Source organism: Dipodomys merriami, unplaced genomic scaffold (genome assembly GCF_024711535.1).
Source record: "Dipodomys merriami isolate MVZ:Mamm:240054 unplaced genomic scaffold, mDipMer1.0.p SCAF_45, whole genome shotgun sequence".
Taxonomy (NCBI): domain Eukaryota; kingdom Metazoa; phylum Chordata; class Mammalia; order Rodentia; family Heteromyidae; genus Dipodomys; species Dipodomys merriami.
This window is the reverse complement of record NW_027206013.1, coordinates 9,552,246-9,569,427: the sequence shown is the minus strand read 5'-3', so window position 1 is coordinate 9,569,427 and position 17,182 is coordinate 9,552,246. Positions and strand designations below refer to the sequence as shown.

Here is a 17,182-nt window from a genome sequence, read left to right as displayed (position 1 = left end):
AGACAACCACTTATGGCTCTACTTCTGTTAAATCCGGCATCAATTATATATAGGCTCCATGAATTATGGATCTGCTGCTACTTGGGGGCTCATTTTCCACCTTCAGAGCAGAGAAATGCAAGGCCAGGGAGGTGGAATGGAGGAGGGGAGGGGGCTGTTTGGGGGGAGAGAGGAAGGGGGATTCTGGTCCCCTCTTCCGTGTCCCTCGGCTTCCCTTTAAGCAGAGAGTCTTTCATTCCTAGGATGGAAGGACGGGTTTAGATATGTGGGGGGCAGGGATCGTGTGTGTCGATGGTCAGCGGTGGTCCGGTCTTTCTGGGGATAGGTAGATTCTGGACCTGTGGTGCTGGCCAGTTCCTCTGGTGTATATCCTCCAGGCAGGGTGGATTTAAGCCGATGCACCATGTCCGGTGAGCACAGGGCTGGCCTTGAGCTTCACATCTATCTTGCGCATCAGATAGTGACTCTGAAGACATAGGCGTGCCGTTTCTGACCTTTCCTAATGTGATTTGTGACCCCAGCTTGCAGAATTCCTGGGCTGTCAGCAAGGAGTCTCTTGTAACCCATCTCTGGCTTGGTGTCATGGTGGGACAGGGTCGTGGGGCCCTGGCTACAAAGCCATGGATGGTATGGAAGGAAAGGGTGTTAGTGGAAAGGCTCTTAAGCTAAATCTCAGGGCTTGCTGTCTGCCACATTGCTGGTGCAGAAAAAGAAAGGAAAGCCAGGCACCAGTGGCTCATGCCTGTGATCCTAGCTACTCAGGAGGCTGAGAGTCGGGATTCAAAACCAGCCTGGGAAGGAAAGCCTGTGAGACTCTTATCTTCAATTAACCAGAAAAAAAAAGTTAGAAGTGGAGCTGTGGCTCAAGTGGTAAAGAACTAGTCTTACCCATAAAAGCTGAAGGACAGTGCCCAGGCCCTGAGTCCAAGTTCCAGGATCAGTACACTCTCTCTGTCTCTCTCACACACACACACACACGTACACGCACACATACACACACACACGCACACACACAAAAGATAAAAACATGTCAGTTGAGCCACATTTCTAGCTTGTAACCATATCTCAAGGCATGCTGGGATTTTTTGTTGTCCTTTTTCTTTTATATTCTAAATCATCTTTTATTAGTTATACAAAGAGTTTTCAATTTTACATGTCTACGAATACAATGCATCATCACTGTCTTGTGTGCTAGTCCTGGAGCTTGAACTCAGGGCCAGGGTGCAGTCCTTGAACTTTTTTGTTCAAGGCTAGTGCTCTACCACTTGAGCCACAGCGCCACATCTGGCATTTGTGGTGCTTAATTGGAGATAAGAGTCTCACAGACTCTCCTGCCCTGGCTGGCTTTGAACTGTGATCCTCAGATCTCAGCCTCCTGAGTAGCTAGGATGACAGGCGTGAGCCACCAGCGCCCGGCGATAGTTCCGTGCGTCTGGATCCGTGTCACTCTTTCCATTGTTCTCCTCCGTCTCTCCCAGCCCCACCCGGCTCCATTTTCACACGTGTACGCCCCCACACCGAGGGCTACGGAAAGCCCAGTGACAGATTCCATTTCATTTTCAATTTTGATTCCTGTTCCCCCTTCATCGGGTTCATTTTCCCCCAACACGTAGGTCAGACGTGACTTGTTCCCCCGGCCGCGTGCGTTCTTGCCGTCATCCGACCCAGAGATCGTTTGCAAAGGCTCCGGAGTGTTTGTTTTCCTTTTGCAAATAACTATGAACTTGAACACATAAAGATGAGTCATTTCGGCTGGGAAGTGGAGTATTTAACAAGCCGTTCCATCTGGAAGGCGCTGGGGGCCTCGAGCTGGAGCTGGTGGAAACAGGGCGTTTTCTGGCCTCCTCGAGAGATGGGTGCTCTCTTAATTACTGTCCAGTTATTAAAGGGCCATCCCCGGGCCCCCAACACATGTATAACCTTCCCGTCTGTGTTCTCAGCTGGTCCCGGCCCTCCGCGGGCTCCAGCCCGCTCAGGGACCCCGAGTGCATTCACATGGCTCTCCTCATCCCAGCCACCACCATCCCCAGAGTCTCCCACATTAGCCACAAAGATTCCCGGACCAAAAAGAGACACTTGATTGGGGAAATGTACTGGATGGCTGCCCCCCCACCCCGCGCCCCACCCACCGCACGCTTCCAGGCTGGCTGCCTTTATTTACCCTCCAGTCAGCAAAGGCACTGGCCTCAATTTAGGAGGTGTCAACGCTCACTAAAATGAGCTCTGCTGCAGCCTCCAAGAGGAGTACTCTGATAATACAAATCTATTACAGCAAGCCCACCTCGGCATAATTACGTCGATGACTCCCAACCTGGGGCTTTGTTTCCACAGTGGAAATGGACCCGCCTGAAATTAATCAGAATGGAAAGTTGCTGATACCAATTACAAATAATGTGCTGTGTCTCAGGATGGCAGAGAGGAGCAAATAATGTTCATTAAGAAAGTGGAAACATAAATATGTTAGAAACGATTTAAAAAAAAAAGAAAGTGGGGTGAGCAGGGCGCTGGTGGCTCACGCCTGTCATCCTAGCTACCCAGGAGGCCGAGATCTGAGGATCGCCGTTCAAAGCCAACCCAGGCAGGAAAGCCCGTGAAACTCTTATCTCCAATAAACCACTCAGAAAACTGGAAGTGGCGCTGTGGCTCAAGTGGTAGAGCACTAGCCTTGAGCTGAAGAGCTGAGGGACAGCGCCCAGGCCCAGAGTTCAGACCCCACAACCGGAAAAGAGGGGGGGGGGTTCTCACACCCGTCATCCTAGCTAATCAGGAGGCTGAGATCTATGGATCATGGTTCAAAGCCAGCCTGGGCAGGAAAGTCTGTGAGACTCTTATCTCTAATTAACTAGCAAAAAGTCAGAGGTGGAGCTGTAGTTTGAGTGTAGAGCACTAACCTTGGACACAAAAGTTCAAGGAACAGGGCCCAAGCCCTGAATCTGAGCCTAGGATTGGCACTATACACACACACACACACACACACACACACACACACACACACACACACACACACACACAGAGAGATTAAAAAAGATAAAAAGAAGGGGAAGGAGACTGATGGAATACCACCGCTGTGCATGAAGTCATCCAGATAAATCCGACTTGGATTGTTTAGACGAGATGATCCTTCACTTGGCTGCGAGTCAGAGAGGCCTGGGAAGGTGGTCCTTTGCAATCAACAACCAGAGCCCCCCGTGAGGCCCCAGGCCCAGTCCGGTACTGGACCCCACCCACAGAAAGAGTGGGAAGGACTCTGATTTCTTTAGAAAACAGTGGAGACTAATGAAATCTGGAAGTCTCAAGGTTAGACTCCAGTCTGTAATCCACTTTGAAGGGTAGTTTCCTTGAGTTGTGTGTGTGTGTGTATGTGTGTGTGTGTGTGAGCATGCACGTGTATGCCGCACGCCAGTCCTGGAGCTTGAACTCAAAGCCTGTCTCTGAACTTTTTTTTTTTTTACTCACGGCTGGCGCTCTACCGCTTGAGCCACCACTCCATGTCTGTCTTTTCTGGAAGTTGATTGGAAATAAGAGTCTCACAGACTTTTCTTCCCCGGCTGGCTTTGAACTGCGATCCTTAGCTCTTGGGCTCCTGCAGAGCTAGGATTACAGGTGTGAGGGAGTGGCACGTGGCTTCATTTTGTTGATTATTATTATTTTTCTTTTCTTACCATCCTGGGAACCCTAGGCCTTGAACGTGTGAGGCAGGCTGAGGGGCAGCCCTGCCATGTCCTCTCCTCTCCGTGTTTTATTTCCTGAGCTGAGCTTAAACAGTACGCAGGGGAAAAGGCACCTCAGAACTCAGCGTCAGGGGAAGCAGTGTTCACCTCATGAGCTGGCTTGGCGGGCATGCAACTGGCTTCATCTTCCTCCGCCCGGTCCTTGGTCTTGGTGCCCTTTGCAGACAGCGTTTCTCCTCTTACTGCAGCGAGAAGCTGGGGTTGCGTCCTTGGCTGCTGTGGCTCTGCGGTCGTTAAGACGCCAGGCCTTTCCTCGGGTCTCTATCCTGGCCTGGAGGCAATGCCACAGAACACGGTGGGATAATTCCTGGGGCGATGCGGCTGGCCTCCTGGCTTTTGTAAATAAAGTTTTATTGGCACACAGTTGCCAGTGGACGTTTCTATGCTGCCCTGGGAAGGGATCTCAGGAACCATGGGGCCCATTCCTTCCATAAGGGGATCCATTAGCCACCCCTTTATTAAAACAAGACTTTGCTGGCTTTCTCCCTAGTACATTGCTCAGTGCAAAGTTTTCAGATGCAAAAAGAGTGGCCAAAAAAAATAAAAACAAACCACAAGCCGCATCTGTCCCTGTGCCCAGCGGTGTACAGCCACCCCGAGGAGCTGTGGAGCTCCTGTTGCAGGATCCCTGCTCAGATGAAAGCTGGCCAGTGGTTCTGGAGAGCGAGCGCCCTTTCCAGAGAGAAGCTTCTGGACAGGAAACCCTCAAGGGAAATCCTCCAGGCTCCTCCTTGTTTGCTGAGAAAACCCAATTCACCCCCAGCAAACGAGAGGAAAGAAAGTAAAGATGGCTCCCCCTTCTTCCCCCGCCTCCCCTGCTCAGATGCCAGTGGCGGCTGGCTACACTGCACTGCTGAGCTGCAAGTGCTTTCTGTAAGTGGCCAGGGGGCAAACACTTTCTATCTGTGCATGGTGCGTGCGTGTGCGCGTGCGTGCACGTCCTGAGGCTTGAACTCAGGGCCTGGGCGCTGTCCCTGAGCTCTTCTGCTCAAGGCTAGCGCTCTACCACTTTGAGCCACAGCGCCGCTTCCAGTTCTCTGGTGGTTCATTACAGATAAGTCTCACGGACTTTCATTCTCTGGGCTGGCTTTGATCAAACCACGATCCTCAGATCTCAGCCTCCTGAGTAGCTAGGATGACAGGTGGGAGCCAAGGGTGCCTGGCCTTAAGATGTTTTAAATTAACATATATTGGTTGCACGAGAGGAGTATTCTACCGTGTTATTTCTGCTCTGGTTCTTTTTAAGATACGATCTCACCTTTAGGGGCTAGCCTGGACTGCAGTCTTCCTTTTTACAATTCCCACACTCAGCTGGGATGATAGAGGTGCACCATCATTCACAGCCTTTTCTGTTGAGATGGAGTCTGAAACCTTTTTCTTGGGCTGATCTTGAAGCCGTCTCCCGCCGGGTAGCTGGGCTCTCAAGTGAGCCTCCCTGGCTTCATTCGACAGCTCTGATGTGGAAGACTTTAGAACCTTCTTCGCAACCTGGAAGCCTGAGGAAGGAGAGAGGCACAAGAAGCAGGAAACAGTGAGCTCCCGAGCTGACACCCATAAACCCGATGTTCGTGTGGATCAGATAGTCAGATGTAGTTGATTCCATGGAGCTCAGCCTAACAGAGGTACAGAATATCAGATCACACACCTGGCCGTGCGAAATGATTCGGAACTTTAGTACTTTTAGAAGAGGAACCTGGTACATGTCTTCTACAGAACCAGAGAGTAAGCGTGTTCAGTGGTGCTGGCCACACAGTATCTGTTTCAAACTCTGAAACTTGGCTGCTAAGAAACAAGAGCATCCATCTATAGAGACTGCATCCAGGAATAGCTGTGTTTCCATAAAACTTTATCAAAACAGCCAGTAGGCCAGAGTGACCCCTTTTACCTCCCCTAATCTGTAGCAGAAAGCTAAAAGGCTTGCAGCCAGAACTCAGACTCTCTGCTCAGTAAATGCAGTCTCATCTCGACTCAAATGATACCCATTGTGCAGACAGATAAAGGACGATTTTGTCGGGCTCAGGTCACCGAGCCGCCTCCCAAGACAGATTCTGGATCCCAGAGGGAGCGTGTGGGATGGGAGGAGAAGAAGCCTTCCAGGCTGTGTCTGAAGTAGTCTCTGGCATGACTGGTAGCATTGTGGCCCCCTATGCCAGGTTCTGAGCATCCATGCTGGGCCTGTGAGGCCCTGCTCATGTCCCTGAGCCAAATCTTTCAGTCATTGAGGGAGGGAGAAGCATCGGGGAGAGGCAGGGTGGATGGATGGATGGATGGATGGATGGATGGATGGCCTGTGGGCCACCAGTGCCCCCCTCCCCCCTGGCTGCCAGGAGAAGCTGATGAGGCTGCTCAGGCGAGAGGCACGCACACTCAGGTCATCACCCCACGTGGCACAAGCAGAAGAAAGAGCCCCCCACCTCACACTTGCATTCTTTTCCCCGCTGAGTCAATAAACGGATAAATGGAGCGGCAGTGGCCAAGTGGCGGTTATAATTTTAGACTCCATCACAAAGCAGCGTGCAGGGGTTCCCGCATCTTTGTGTGCTGCGCCCTGAGCCCGGATCCTGGTGTTCTTGTCTGAGAAGCAGCTGCGAGGTCAGAAGGGACCGGGCTAGGGGCACGGCACCAACTGCTTGGGGCGCACGGTCGCATTAAATCCACACTTCCAGCCCTCGGGTGGAGGGGATGTGTGTGTGTGTGTGTGTGTGTGTGTGTGTGTGTGTGTGTGTGCACGTGCGCGTGTCTGTGCGCACACGCACGTGTTACTCCTGGGGTTTGAACTCCGGGCCTGGGTAGGCTCAAGGCTAGCACTCTCCCATTTGAACTGTTTCTCTACTTCTAGCTTTTGGGTAGTTAATTGAAGATAAGAGTCTCACAGACTTTCCTGCCCAGGCTGACAATCCTTAGATCTCAGTCCCATCTCAGTGTCCCCTGGGGATATTTTTCATCTCTTTGTAGTGCCAAGAGCGGCCTCTGGGAGCAAGGCGGTGTGTCCAGGGCCAGCTAGTGAGGGTCGAGGGGTCCCTGCGGAGGTGATCTGGCCTTGGGTAAGGCAGATTCTGAGCCATCATCCGTTGGATGGGAGAGATCTGAGAGTCCGCCTTTCTGGATTGCAGCCGGGTGACGGCAACATCAGAGGCGTCTGGACCTTGGCTAGAGCCGTGGGCTCTGTCACAGCCTGACTCCCGAACCCAGGCCTCTGCCTGTGGAAGGGAAAGGCGGCATTTCCCTGGGGGAGGTCCAACAGTGGTGTGTGCAGGATTCAAACCCGTGTCTCTAGGCCTTGCTGGGCTCTGCATGGGGTGGGGTGGGGGTGGGGTGGGCAACATTGTCCCTTGGGGACATGCAGCTGTATGTAGAAATGTCCTCGTTTGTCCCCAGTCCCCGGGAGGTAGAGACCAGAAATGGTGATCAGCCTCCTGAAATGCACAGCACAGACGTCCCAACTGCCCCCAGCAAACATTATCTGGCCCTAGGAGTCGGTAATATCAGGGCCAAGAAAGCCTGCTGATGAGAGATTTTTGGTGGGCATTGGAATCAGTCCCACGAACGAAGATGGTAAGGACGAAGCCGGACCCTGTCAGGTGGCGGAACTTCCCAGGGACTCTGGGATGAGGCCAGGAGCTGGGGAGCTCTTGCCTTGGTAGATTTAAAGGCCCAGAAATCCTAGTGTTGATCTCAGTCCTCGTCATGCCCGGCTGCTTTCGGCGCCTCGCCGTGTATGGGCACCGGCTCTGGGGAAGCCGGGGTCTGGCTTAGCTCGCCAGCACCAGGCCCACGCCGCATCCTCCGGTCAGTTCTCAGGCAAACAGACGCAGCGGGGCAGGACTATCAATGAGGGTGGGCCTGCCTGAGAGGGCGTGGGTCTCCGGCCTCTCCCTCCCTCGTTTGGGGGACATTTCTTAGACTGGTTGGTGACACTGACTGGCTTTGAGCCTCCATCCTCAGCCTCCTGGTTAGCTCTGGTTACAGGTGTGAGCCACCAGTGCCCGGTCAATTCGGTGGTTTCTTGGGGTCACCTCAGATCTTTCCTAAAATGCTGCCCGATCTGCTGATTTCCCTGTAGTAGCCAGGTAACTAGCTAGCTGTGAGTTCCTGGTGCCAGGCTTGGAGTCCTGTTCCCCCTGGCCCCACCCCCACCTGCCCTTCCTTCCCCCCAGCCCCACCCCCACCTGCCCGCCCTTCCCACCAACCCCTTCCCTCCCAGCCAGGTGACGCTTGGAAAAATTGGAGCTGGGGAGAGGAAAGCAATGGCCAGGCACTAGTTGATCACACCTGTTATCCTAGCTACTCTGGAAACTGAGATCTGAGGATCATGGTTCAAAGCCAGCCCAGGCAGGGAAGTCCAGGAGGCTCTCATCTCCAATGCACCACCAGAAGTGGAGCTGTGGCTCGAAGTGGTAGAGTGCTCGCCTTAAGTGAAATGGCTTAGGCCCTGAGTTCAAGCCCCACGACCAACAAAACACACCGTCAACCGCGAAAAGCAATGGCAATTCTTCCTGCTGTGTATCCTGGAAGGACTCCCCCAGCCCCCAGACTGCACCTTGGCTGCAGCAGGGCACCGTGTGTCCCTGGCCTCCCGACTCGGATGGAGTTGGTGCCCGGGTTCCTTCAGCCCCACGTGGCTGGAAGAAGGCCATCTGCGGGCTGCGAGGGGCTGCCCCGGAGCCCCTTCTCTTTGAGCCCCACTCCCCCTCTCCCCGGCGTCTCTGGGAGAGCTTGGAGGCCATTGTGACAGAGCATCCCTTGGTCTGACCTGGATCTGTAATTGGCAGGCTCTGCGTCACCCACAAGCTGAAACAGGAAAGACCTCCCCAGGGTCCATTACACTAACCCCTCCCCAAATCTTTGTCTTTGAGTTACCTGGCTGAGTTCTGAAGCCTGTCCTGCAGACAGGGATGAACACATAGAGGGGGAAGTATCATGGTGGACCAAAAGCAACACCCCCCCCCACATATGCACAGCCATGTTTGCCCGCTCCTCAGAGAGTTCTGCCCCATCTCCTGCCCTTCCTGCCACCTGTGGTGACACATAATGCCTAATTGTCAGAGTGCAAAGAAAAACAGCGCCCCCCCCCCCGCCCCTAGCCCTCAGATCCATTTTGGTTTGTACACCTGCTCTCACTGATCTAAGACAGGGCCAAGCGCCCACTGGGTCCCTGGCAATGTGATGGTGCTGATCGCGGGTGTGGCCATGGGCCCAGACGTGGCACCCTGCGTGGGTGGAGCACGCCCTGGCAGCCTGGAGGTCCCCGCCGGTGTACCCCCAACCCCCGCTTTCCCTGAAGATCAGGGAGCACCCACCGGGGGTGGGTCCCATCGACCGTGTGAGCCCCACGGAGCACTTGCTGAGTGACAGGTGCTCTGGGACCCTCGGCTGGGCCAGGGCCGGGCCTCTTGGGAATTCGTAGACGGGTGGCCAGGGGGTTCTTGCTTGCATCTGATGAGTGTATGGGGGTCTGTGTTTGCAGGAGAAATACGTGGAGGAGCTGGGGGCCGTGAGGCAGATTCTCCAGACAGACCTAGAGACCTCCATCCGGAGGATCGCGGACCTGCAGGCTGCCTTGGAAGAGGTGGCATCCAGTGACAGTGACGCGGAGAGGCAAGTGGAAAGGGGAAGGGCGGGGCTGGACACCAATGATGGGCCCTGCCTCCCCCGGGGAGCTCTGGGGTCCTTGGTGGTCCACGGGCCACAGCTGCTGAGAGGTCGAAGGCACACAGGGATGGGGTATCAATACCTGGCTGGGGAGAGACAGCATGCTCCCGCCTCCCGTTACCATGGAAACCGCTGGACCCAGCTCCGGGAGCCCCAGGGGAGGGGACAAGTCTGAAAAGGGAACCCCGGGAATGCCACCTGTCCAGTCGGGGTCTCCGTCCCTCCTCTGTGATGTGGACCAGGGCCTATGAGGACAGACAGCGTGGTGCAGCCAGTTTTAAATCTGTTTTCTCCGTCCCTTTCAGCAGTACAAAGTGAGGGTCTCATGGTGACATCTCTGCATGGGCCTGCGTGGACTTTGATCAAATGCCTCCTCAAGTCACTTTCTCTCCCTCCCCCGGGGCCTTCTTTTAAAAGACTTTCTTGTTCGTTGTTTTCTGGGTGTTTTTTTTTTTTTTAAGGTGTTTCATTGTGACCTTTTCATATGTGTATGTAATATACTTTTTAAAAAGGATTTTAGGGAGCCTTTGTTGAGAATCAGGTGGTGCCAGCTGTGAGGATTTATTTCTGGATCTTCTGTTCCATTGGTGTGCGTGAGTGTGTGTGCGCGCGCGTGTTCAGGTACCGTGCTGTTTTATTACTTTGGCTTTAGCGCAAGTGGAAATCTGGTATTGTGATCGCCTCTAGCGTTGCTCTTTTTGCTCGTGGTTGCTTTGGCAAGTCGTGGGCTTTTATGCTTCTGTATAAATGTTAGAGTTGGGTTTTTCCACCTCCACAGAGAATGATGCTGGAACTTTGGTGGTGTGTGTGTGGGGTGCGTGGAATTTGTACAATGGCTGTTTCCACGATGCTTGTCCTGTCAATCCATGACCGTGGATGCCTTCCCCCTCTTCTGTTGTCCTCCGCTTCTTTCTTCAAGGTTTCGTGGTGTTCGTTGTAAAGGTCTTTCACCTCTTTTGCTAAGTTTATTTGCAGGTGTTTGATTTTGTGAGGGGGAAGCAACTGTGTACGTTGTGCCAACTACCATCTTTTTTTTAGATTTCCTTTCTTTTTATTACCATATTTAAGTAGCTGTACAGAGGAATGGCCACTGTGGAGACGGTGAATCTTGATCAATGCCAGTCTTTTCAGCATTCTCACCCACCCCACCAACTACAGATTTCATACGTTTAACCTCAGCTGGGGGGCATCGGGGTGGGCGGGGCTTGTGGATGACCTCCCCAGAAGCTCCGCCCCCCGTGAGGAGAGGCCATGCTCCTGCAGAATCCTGAGCGCTGTTTTACAAAGGCTCTTCGACCAAAGCTCTGTCCTAACTCCCCGGCTCCAAACTCAATGCCTGCAGCTTGGATCTGAGGTTGAAACCACAGCCCAGGGATGGAGAAACGGGGTGGTGGGGGAGGGGAATGCCTACGAAGGATGCGGATCGGACAAAACATGCTTTCCGATGACAGTGAAATTGCCCTCACTATCAACAACAAGATGTGTGCACGTTGCCAATCCTGGGTCCTAGGTGTGGACTGGAGCCTGAGGTATGGGGCTAAGATAATTCTCCAAACTGAGCTCTCAATTCGGATTGAGACTCACCTGGGGGGATTGATAGACAGAGAGAGAAAGAGTGCTTTAAGAGACATGTTCAAATTAGAAAAAGCCATCTTCCCCATGTCGGGAATTAAATCTGAGTGCTAACAGGCCTTCCGGGCTGGAAACATGGCTACGTGCTCAGAAAGTCAGGTGGCACGGGAGATGGCCTTGAAATGCCAGCCGCCCTGCACCCCAGCCCGGTGCTGTGATGAAACCTGAGCATCAGCCGGGCCCGGAGCAGGCCCCATTATTCCCGGAAGGAGGGAGGAGTACACTGGCTGACAGACTTCCCCATCTATTCCTGGCGCTCTGTCTGTCTGCAGCTGTAGGGGGAGCAGGGGGAGGGGTGGGCCCCACGGATGCCCTCTGACTTCTGAGTGGCCTTAGACGTGCATCATCCCAGCTGTGCTCAATTTGAGATGAAGAGAGTCCTCGCCAACTGCCGGGGTGAGCGTAAACTGGATGCTTTCCAATTTAACGTCCTTTTATAAACGAGCTAAAAGTAGGCTGCGGGGTGGGGGGAGGACAGGCAGAAAGATCTGGGTCTCCCGGAAGACAGTGGCTGCCTCTGAGGAGAGGCGTGGGCCCTCTTGTCTTCACTGTGGACACGGACTCTGGCCAGACTGGAAAGCACCCCCCCCCATGCCTCAGAGTAGAACAGTCTGCAGATGCCATGGGCGCTGGGCCCACCACCCACCTGGGCCCTAGCAGGCCACGCTGCTGCCCCTTGGCAGGTGCTATTCCCTGAACTCCCCAGATTCCTGCCACGACTATTCCTAGATTACAGACAGGTACTCCAGGGCTCAGAAAACTCAAGAAGGATTGCTCCAACCCACCCAGTTAAGGGACCAAGTCAGGATTTTGTTTCTCAGGGGGGAGGGGGGGCTGACCACATCACCCACGCTTTGGATGACCAAACTCAGCTTCATGTAACATGTAACCCATTCCTCCCCCCCCCCTTCCCTCTCCCTCTCCCACTTCCTCTCCTTCTCCCTCTCTGAGAGATAGAGGCAGGTGACAAATCCACATGTGCATCCCTAGGTGATATTTGCATTTAGACTGTAGTTGTCAGGTAAAGCTGAGCCCTCAAGGAATAGATCTGAAGACATCTAATCAATGATCTTGTCTGCTATCCATTCTCTGGCACAAGTTCTTCAAAAAAAAAAAAAAGACAAAGAAGCCATGTGCACCACAGTGAGAGAAAAGAGCCACTGACCACACAGGTTAGGAGATGTGGGTTCCATTTTCAGCTGGGCTGCATGGCCATCAGCACCATGGACAGCGCCCCTGCCCCACAGGACCTCTGCCCCCCGCCCTGACCTCCCCCCCCCCCCGCCATGCCCACTCCCATGGTCAGTGCCAGGGCATCAGACAATGCAGGGAGCATGTGAGCATGGGCTTGACTGGTGGAGCTTGTAATCCCTGCTTTCTTCTCTTGGTGAAGTCAGTGGATTTTAAACTCCCTCTTTGAAACCCTCCCCCCATTTATATCAAAGCAAAAGCTTACAGGAGATTCTAGCGTAGGGTGAAGCTTTCACCTGGATGGAAGTTAGGTAGCAGCAGGGCGACGTGGAGAGGGGAGGAATTGGGTGAGCCATCCCCTCAGTCCTTCTTGATTCCTGGTAGCCTCTGTGTGTAGAATGTTCCAGAACCCAAGGGCTAGGACCAGTCATCCATTCTACCCCATGTGCTTAATCCCCCACCCCTCCCCAAATGCAAGGATCAGGCACGGGAGCCCCTCCGCACTTCCCCCCTCGCCCCAGAGTCTCTGTCTCCGTCCATCCTCTAACAATGCTAGTTCCCAGGAGCCAGCACCTCTCTGTTAACCCCGGAGCGGGTCTTCAGGTAGACCTACGGGGCAGGCCTGAGCTCTGTCTCCAGGGTTGGAGCCACATCAGTGGTACACGTCCCCAAGGCAGGTGGAGGCGGGATCCAGGTCTCATGGCTCTAGGGGGCTTCACCAGTCATTTTTGTCCTCCTGGCTACCTCCTCTCCCAGGTCACATCTGTGGAGAGGGTTGCTAGTGGTGACTGCTTCCTGTCTTGCCTTTTTCCACGTGTGAATTGGATAGTGCAGGTCTTGGGTGGGGCTTGCTATCTGCTTGTTTTTTGTTTTTGCTTTGTTTTGTCTGTGGTGGGGCTTAAACTCAGACCCTGGGTGCTGTCCCTGAGCTCTTCGTGCTCCAGGCTAGTGCTCTACCACTCTGAGCCACAGCACCACTTCTGGTTTTCTGGAGGTTAAGTGAAGATAGGAGTCTTAAGAACTTTCCTGCCTGGGCTGGCTTTGAACCATGATCCTTTTTCTCAGCCTCCTGAGTAGCTAGGATTACAGGTGTGAGCTACCAGTGCCTAGATATCTGCTTGTTCTTTTTTTTAATAAGTTTTTTTATTGTGAAATTGCTGTACAGAGGGGTTACAGTTACATGAGCAAGGCAATGAGTGCATTTCTTATCAAGCATTGTTGCCGTCTCCTTTGTTTTTCCCCTACCATCCCTGTCCTACCACCTCAACTACACTCCCCCTTCCCCCTCCCCCTGCCTAAATTGTAAAGGTTGTTTTTCAACATAGCATCTTGTGCATCTCATTGTTGCAATGGGTCCACCTGTATCCCTATTTAAATGATTTGTTTTTTCCCTTCCCCTCCCCAAATTATACCAACATCAAATACAGTGAAAATAAAATATGTGTGTGTGTGTGTGTGTGTGTGTGTGTGTGTGTGTGTGTGTGTATTATACAATGGAATTCTATGCCTCCATCAGAAAGAATGACATTGCCCCATTTGTTAGGAAATGGAAAGACTTGGGGAAAATTATATTAAGTGAAGTAAGCCCAAAGAAACATAGGTCCCATGGTTTCCTTTATTTGCAATAACTAGAATATGTCTGAGACAAGCAGAAAAGGTCAGATAAGTTGATGTTAGGGAAATGAACCCCAAGAAAGGGACACAAGTGGTTCTTTTCTTTCTTGCTATTGTTTCTAATGTACTTTTAAGGTATCACGTGATTTTTTTTTGTTGCTTTGTATGTCCCTCCCCCATGGTATAACCCCTGTTTTCACTGTATCTGCTTGTTCTTTAAGTGAAATGTTGGCCTGGAAAACTCAGATCCTCCTGGACTGAGATGAGCTATTGGAATCGAATCTGACAGGAGCCCGAAGGCAGATCCCAAATGCAGGGGGGCGATTGGCAGCGTGGCGTGGGTTGTGCAGGGAAATCCCACAGGGCAATTCTTTATAGATGGTCCACGGTGCAGGGTGGGAGGCGGGAATCAGAAGGGGGGACCACTGGAGTCCAGAGAGAAGATGCGGAGTCCAGGCAGGGGAGGAGGAGAAGGGAGTGGGGGGGGAGGCAATTGATGGGAGGGAGCGGGCAGAGACTGCACAAGGAGAGGAATTCCTAGCAAGAAGGGCTTTGGCCTTTGGTGAAGGGTCAGAGCCAGCCCTGGGAGACAAAGGAGAGGAATAAATTCCAGAAGAAGCAATGCTCTTCCTTCCTTTCTCCCCTCTGTGGACTTGGAGGTCTCCTTTGGCTGAGGCTGCAGGGCAGCGCAGGGAGGGGGTGTACACACAGATGGTGCCATCCATGCAGGGGATAGAGCAGTGGGCAGTGAGTGTGAGAGGCTAAGGAGATGCCCAGCGTGGCCCTGAGCTCAAGCATGGGCAGAGCTGATGCAGAGTGTGTGCATAGTGCATCAGTATGGAGTTTCCCATAATTCCCTGCCCCGGGTCTGATTTGCAGACTTCATGAAGAATATAAATAAGAGCCTTGCTTGTCAGAGTAACAATGCTAGTAAAAAAGTAAAATAAAACCAGCAGCTCTGGTTGTACAGAATAAAGAAACGGGGTGGGGGGGGGAGGAGAGAAAAGGAAAGGGAGGGAGGGGAAGGGAAGAGAGGGGAGGAGAGGGAAGAAGGGGAGGGAAGAAAAGAAGTAGCAGGATGGTGGTTCTCTTTTAGTTAGCTAGTCTTCTTACCAGGACCACGCTGAGCACTTTGTTGGGGTTGTCCTCAGCTCCCACAATTCCAGGGGCAGAGCCCTGCTGTGAGTCACAATTTGCAGGAGGCCCAAAGATCACCCAGCAGCCAAGGTTGGAAATGGAATTCAAAGCCAAGGATAGCCATCCCCCAAAGACCGCACGCCCCACCCCTGGCAGCAGAAGTATAGCAGACTTTCTCTCTCCCTCTCCCTCCCTCCTTCCCTCCCCCCCCTCTGTTTCCTCCCAGTGTTCAGACGGCAGTGGACTGTGGCAGCCGTGGCAGGAAGGAGACGTAAGTGACGCAGGCCCCGCCCCTCTCCTGTAGCTCTCAGTAGATATCAGATGATGTCACGGGGGAGGCGTAACCCATGTCCTGCGCCACTCAGAAACAGGGGACCCCCCTCCCCGCACTGAGCCCTAACAATGCGGTCCCCAAATACCTCCTGTGGCTTCCCACTGCCCCAGAAGAGACAAATAGAGAGATATTCCCATCCTGACCCTCACTGCTGCTCTCCAGCATCGACCGCCCACCGCCTGCATGCACGCAGCTCCTCCAGACCCTGTGCGGACCAGGCTTCACCTTCCAGGGAGAGTTCTAGCTCCCTGCCTTGATCCATGGCTTCCCCAGGCAAATAGAGGCACCCTGCCCACCGCCTGTAAAACCTGCCCTCATGCCTTCTGTATTTTGTGTCTACTTACCTGCTCTGCTAGGGAGCAGTCCTGATCAGTCGATCCATCGATCAATGTCTTGGCATGCAAATAAGCAAGCCACACACACACACACACACACACACACACACACACACACACACACACACACACACCACACATACCATGTGCACACAAACACACATCTCAGGCAGGAAATAATTATGGAGTTCTCCCACTTAGCCCTCGGCCATTTTATAACCCAGGGCATCCAAGTAAAGACTTCCCCAAGGAAAAGAAGGAACTTGACCTTGGTCCATGGACCCTGTCCTCTGGTCCAAAACTCAGTGCCCACCGTGATGCCCCAGGTGTGGTGGGGGACCGCTCTGGATCCCGCGGGTCAGCGGCGTGGCGCCTGGCCTGCAGGCCCAGGGCGTGCCTGGGTATTTCCCTCAGCGTGCTTGTCATCATGACCATCGTTTCTGTGTTGGAATTCCAGAGACAACCTCTCCACCATCAGCTCCCAGCCGGAGGGCAGCCTGCAGTCCTGGCTGAGCTGTACCCTGTCCCTGGCCACAGATACCGTGAGGACGCCCTCCCGGCAGTCAGTCAACAGCAGCCATGTCCCAAGGTAAGAATCGTCGTCCATTGCCATGCTACTCCATCTCTGTGGCCAACAGCACAGAGGATCTCAGACGGTGTAGGCTGTTGTTCAAGTCTTTTGCTCCCCAGATGGCAAGCGTTAGGGTCCTGACAGATTGAAGTAGGACCCTGCCCCTTTCTAGCAGAGTGATTTTAAGCAGGGTCACTTTGCTCTCTCTAAGTCTCCACCTCCTTATCTAAAACATGTGTTCTGATAATAAAAAGAAAAAGAGGAAAAAAACGGGCGCTCATGGCTCACGCCTGTAATCCAAGCTACTCAGGAGGCTGAGATGTGAGGATCTTGGTTCTAAGCCAGCCTGAGCAGAAAAGTCCCTGTGAGACTCCTATCTCCAATTAACCAGGCAAAAACTGGAAGTGGCACTGTGGCTCAAGTGTCAGAGTGCTAGCCTTGAGCAAAAGAGTTCAGGGACAGTGCCCAAGCCCTGGGTTCAAGCCCCACATCTGACCAAAAAAAAAAATACAGCATTTAAACATCCAAGAAAGATAGTCACCGTTATTATCGTTGCTTCCATTAGGAATAGTCGTAGGGACATACAGAGTTATTGGTGAGCAAGTGGTCTTAAAGGGTTTTGTTGGGGTTTTGATTGTTGTTGCTTTCCATGGAGGAGTCATTATAAAGAAATCTTCTTTATTTAAGGGGCACCTAGACTAATTTTAAGAGGAAGAGGGAGTATGTCCAAAGTACTTCACTCACAGGTGTGCAAACAGAGCAAGGAAGCCTGCTGACATTGTCTTACATTGCGGTAAAGCCAGGCTTGGTAGCTCACACCTGAGGTTCCAGCTTGTCAGGAGGCTGAAGTAGGGTGATTGCCTACACCCAACAGTGTCCAGGCAAGCTTCGTGAGAACCTCTCACGACAGAAAGGAGAACAAAGCGAAGGCAGACGTGTCGGCTCTATGTGAATGTCAGGAGTTTATCGCCTTCCTGCAATGGAT

The 17,182-nt window shown here is 52.9% G+C and overlaps 1 protein-coding gene across 1 annotated transcript in view; it reads left to right on the top strand.

Annotated features, from left to right (window-relative positions):
* The window catches only part of Myo18b (myosin XVIIIB), a 130,316-nt gene that overhangs the window by 98,812 nt on the left and 14,322 nt on the right, over positions 1-17,182 (top strand). Inside the window, exons 40-42 of the mRNA XM_069994232.1 lie at positions 9,199-9,329; positions 15,184-15,228; positions 16,084-16,215. Of these exons, the coding sequence (XP_069850333.1) occupies positions 9,199-9,329; positions 15,184-15,228; positions 16,084-16,215 (308 nt within the window). The remainder of the gene's footprint in view (positions 1-9,198; positions 9,330-15,183; positions 15,229-16,083; positions 16,216-17,182) is intronic.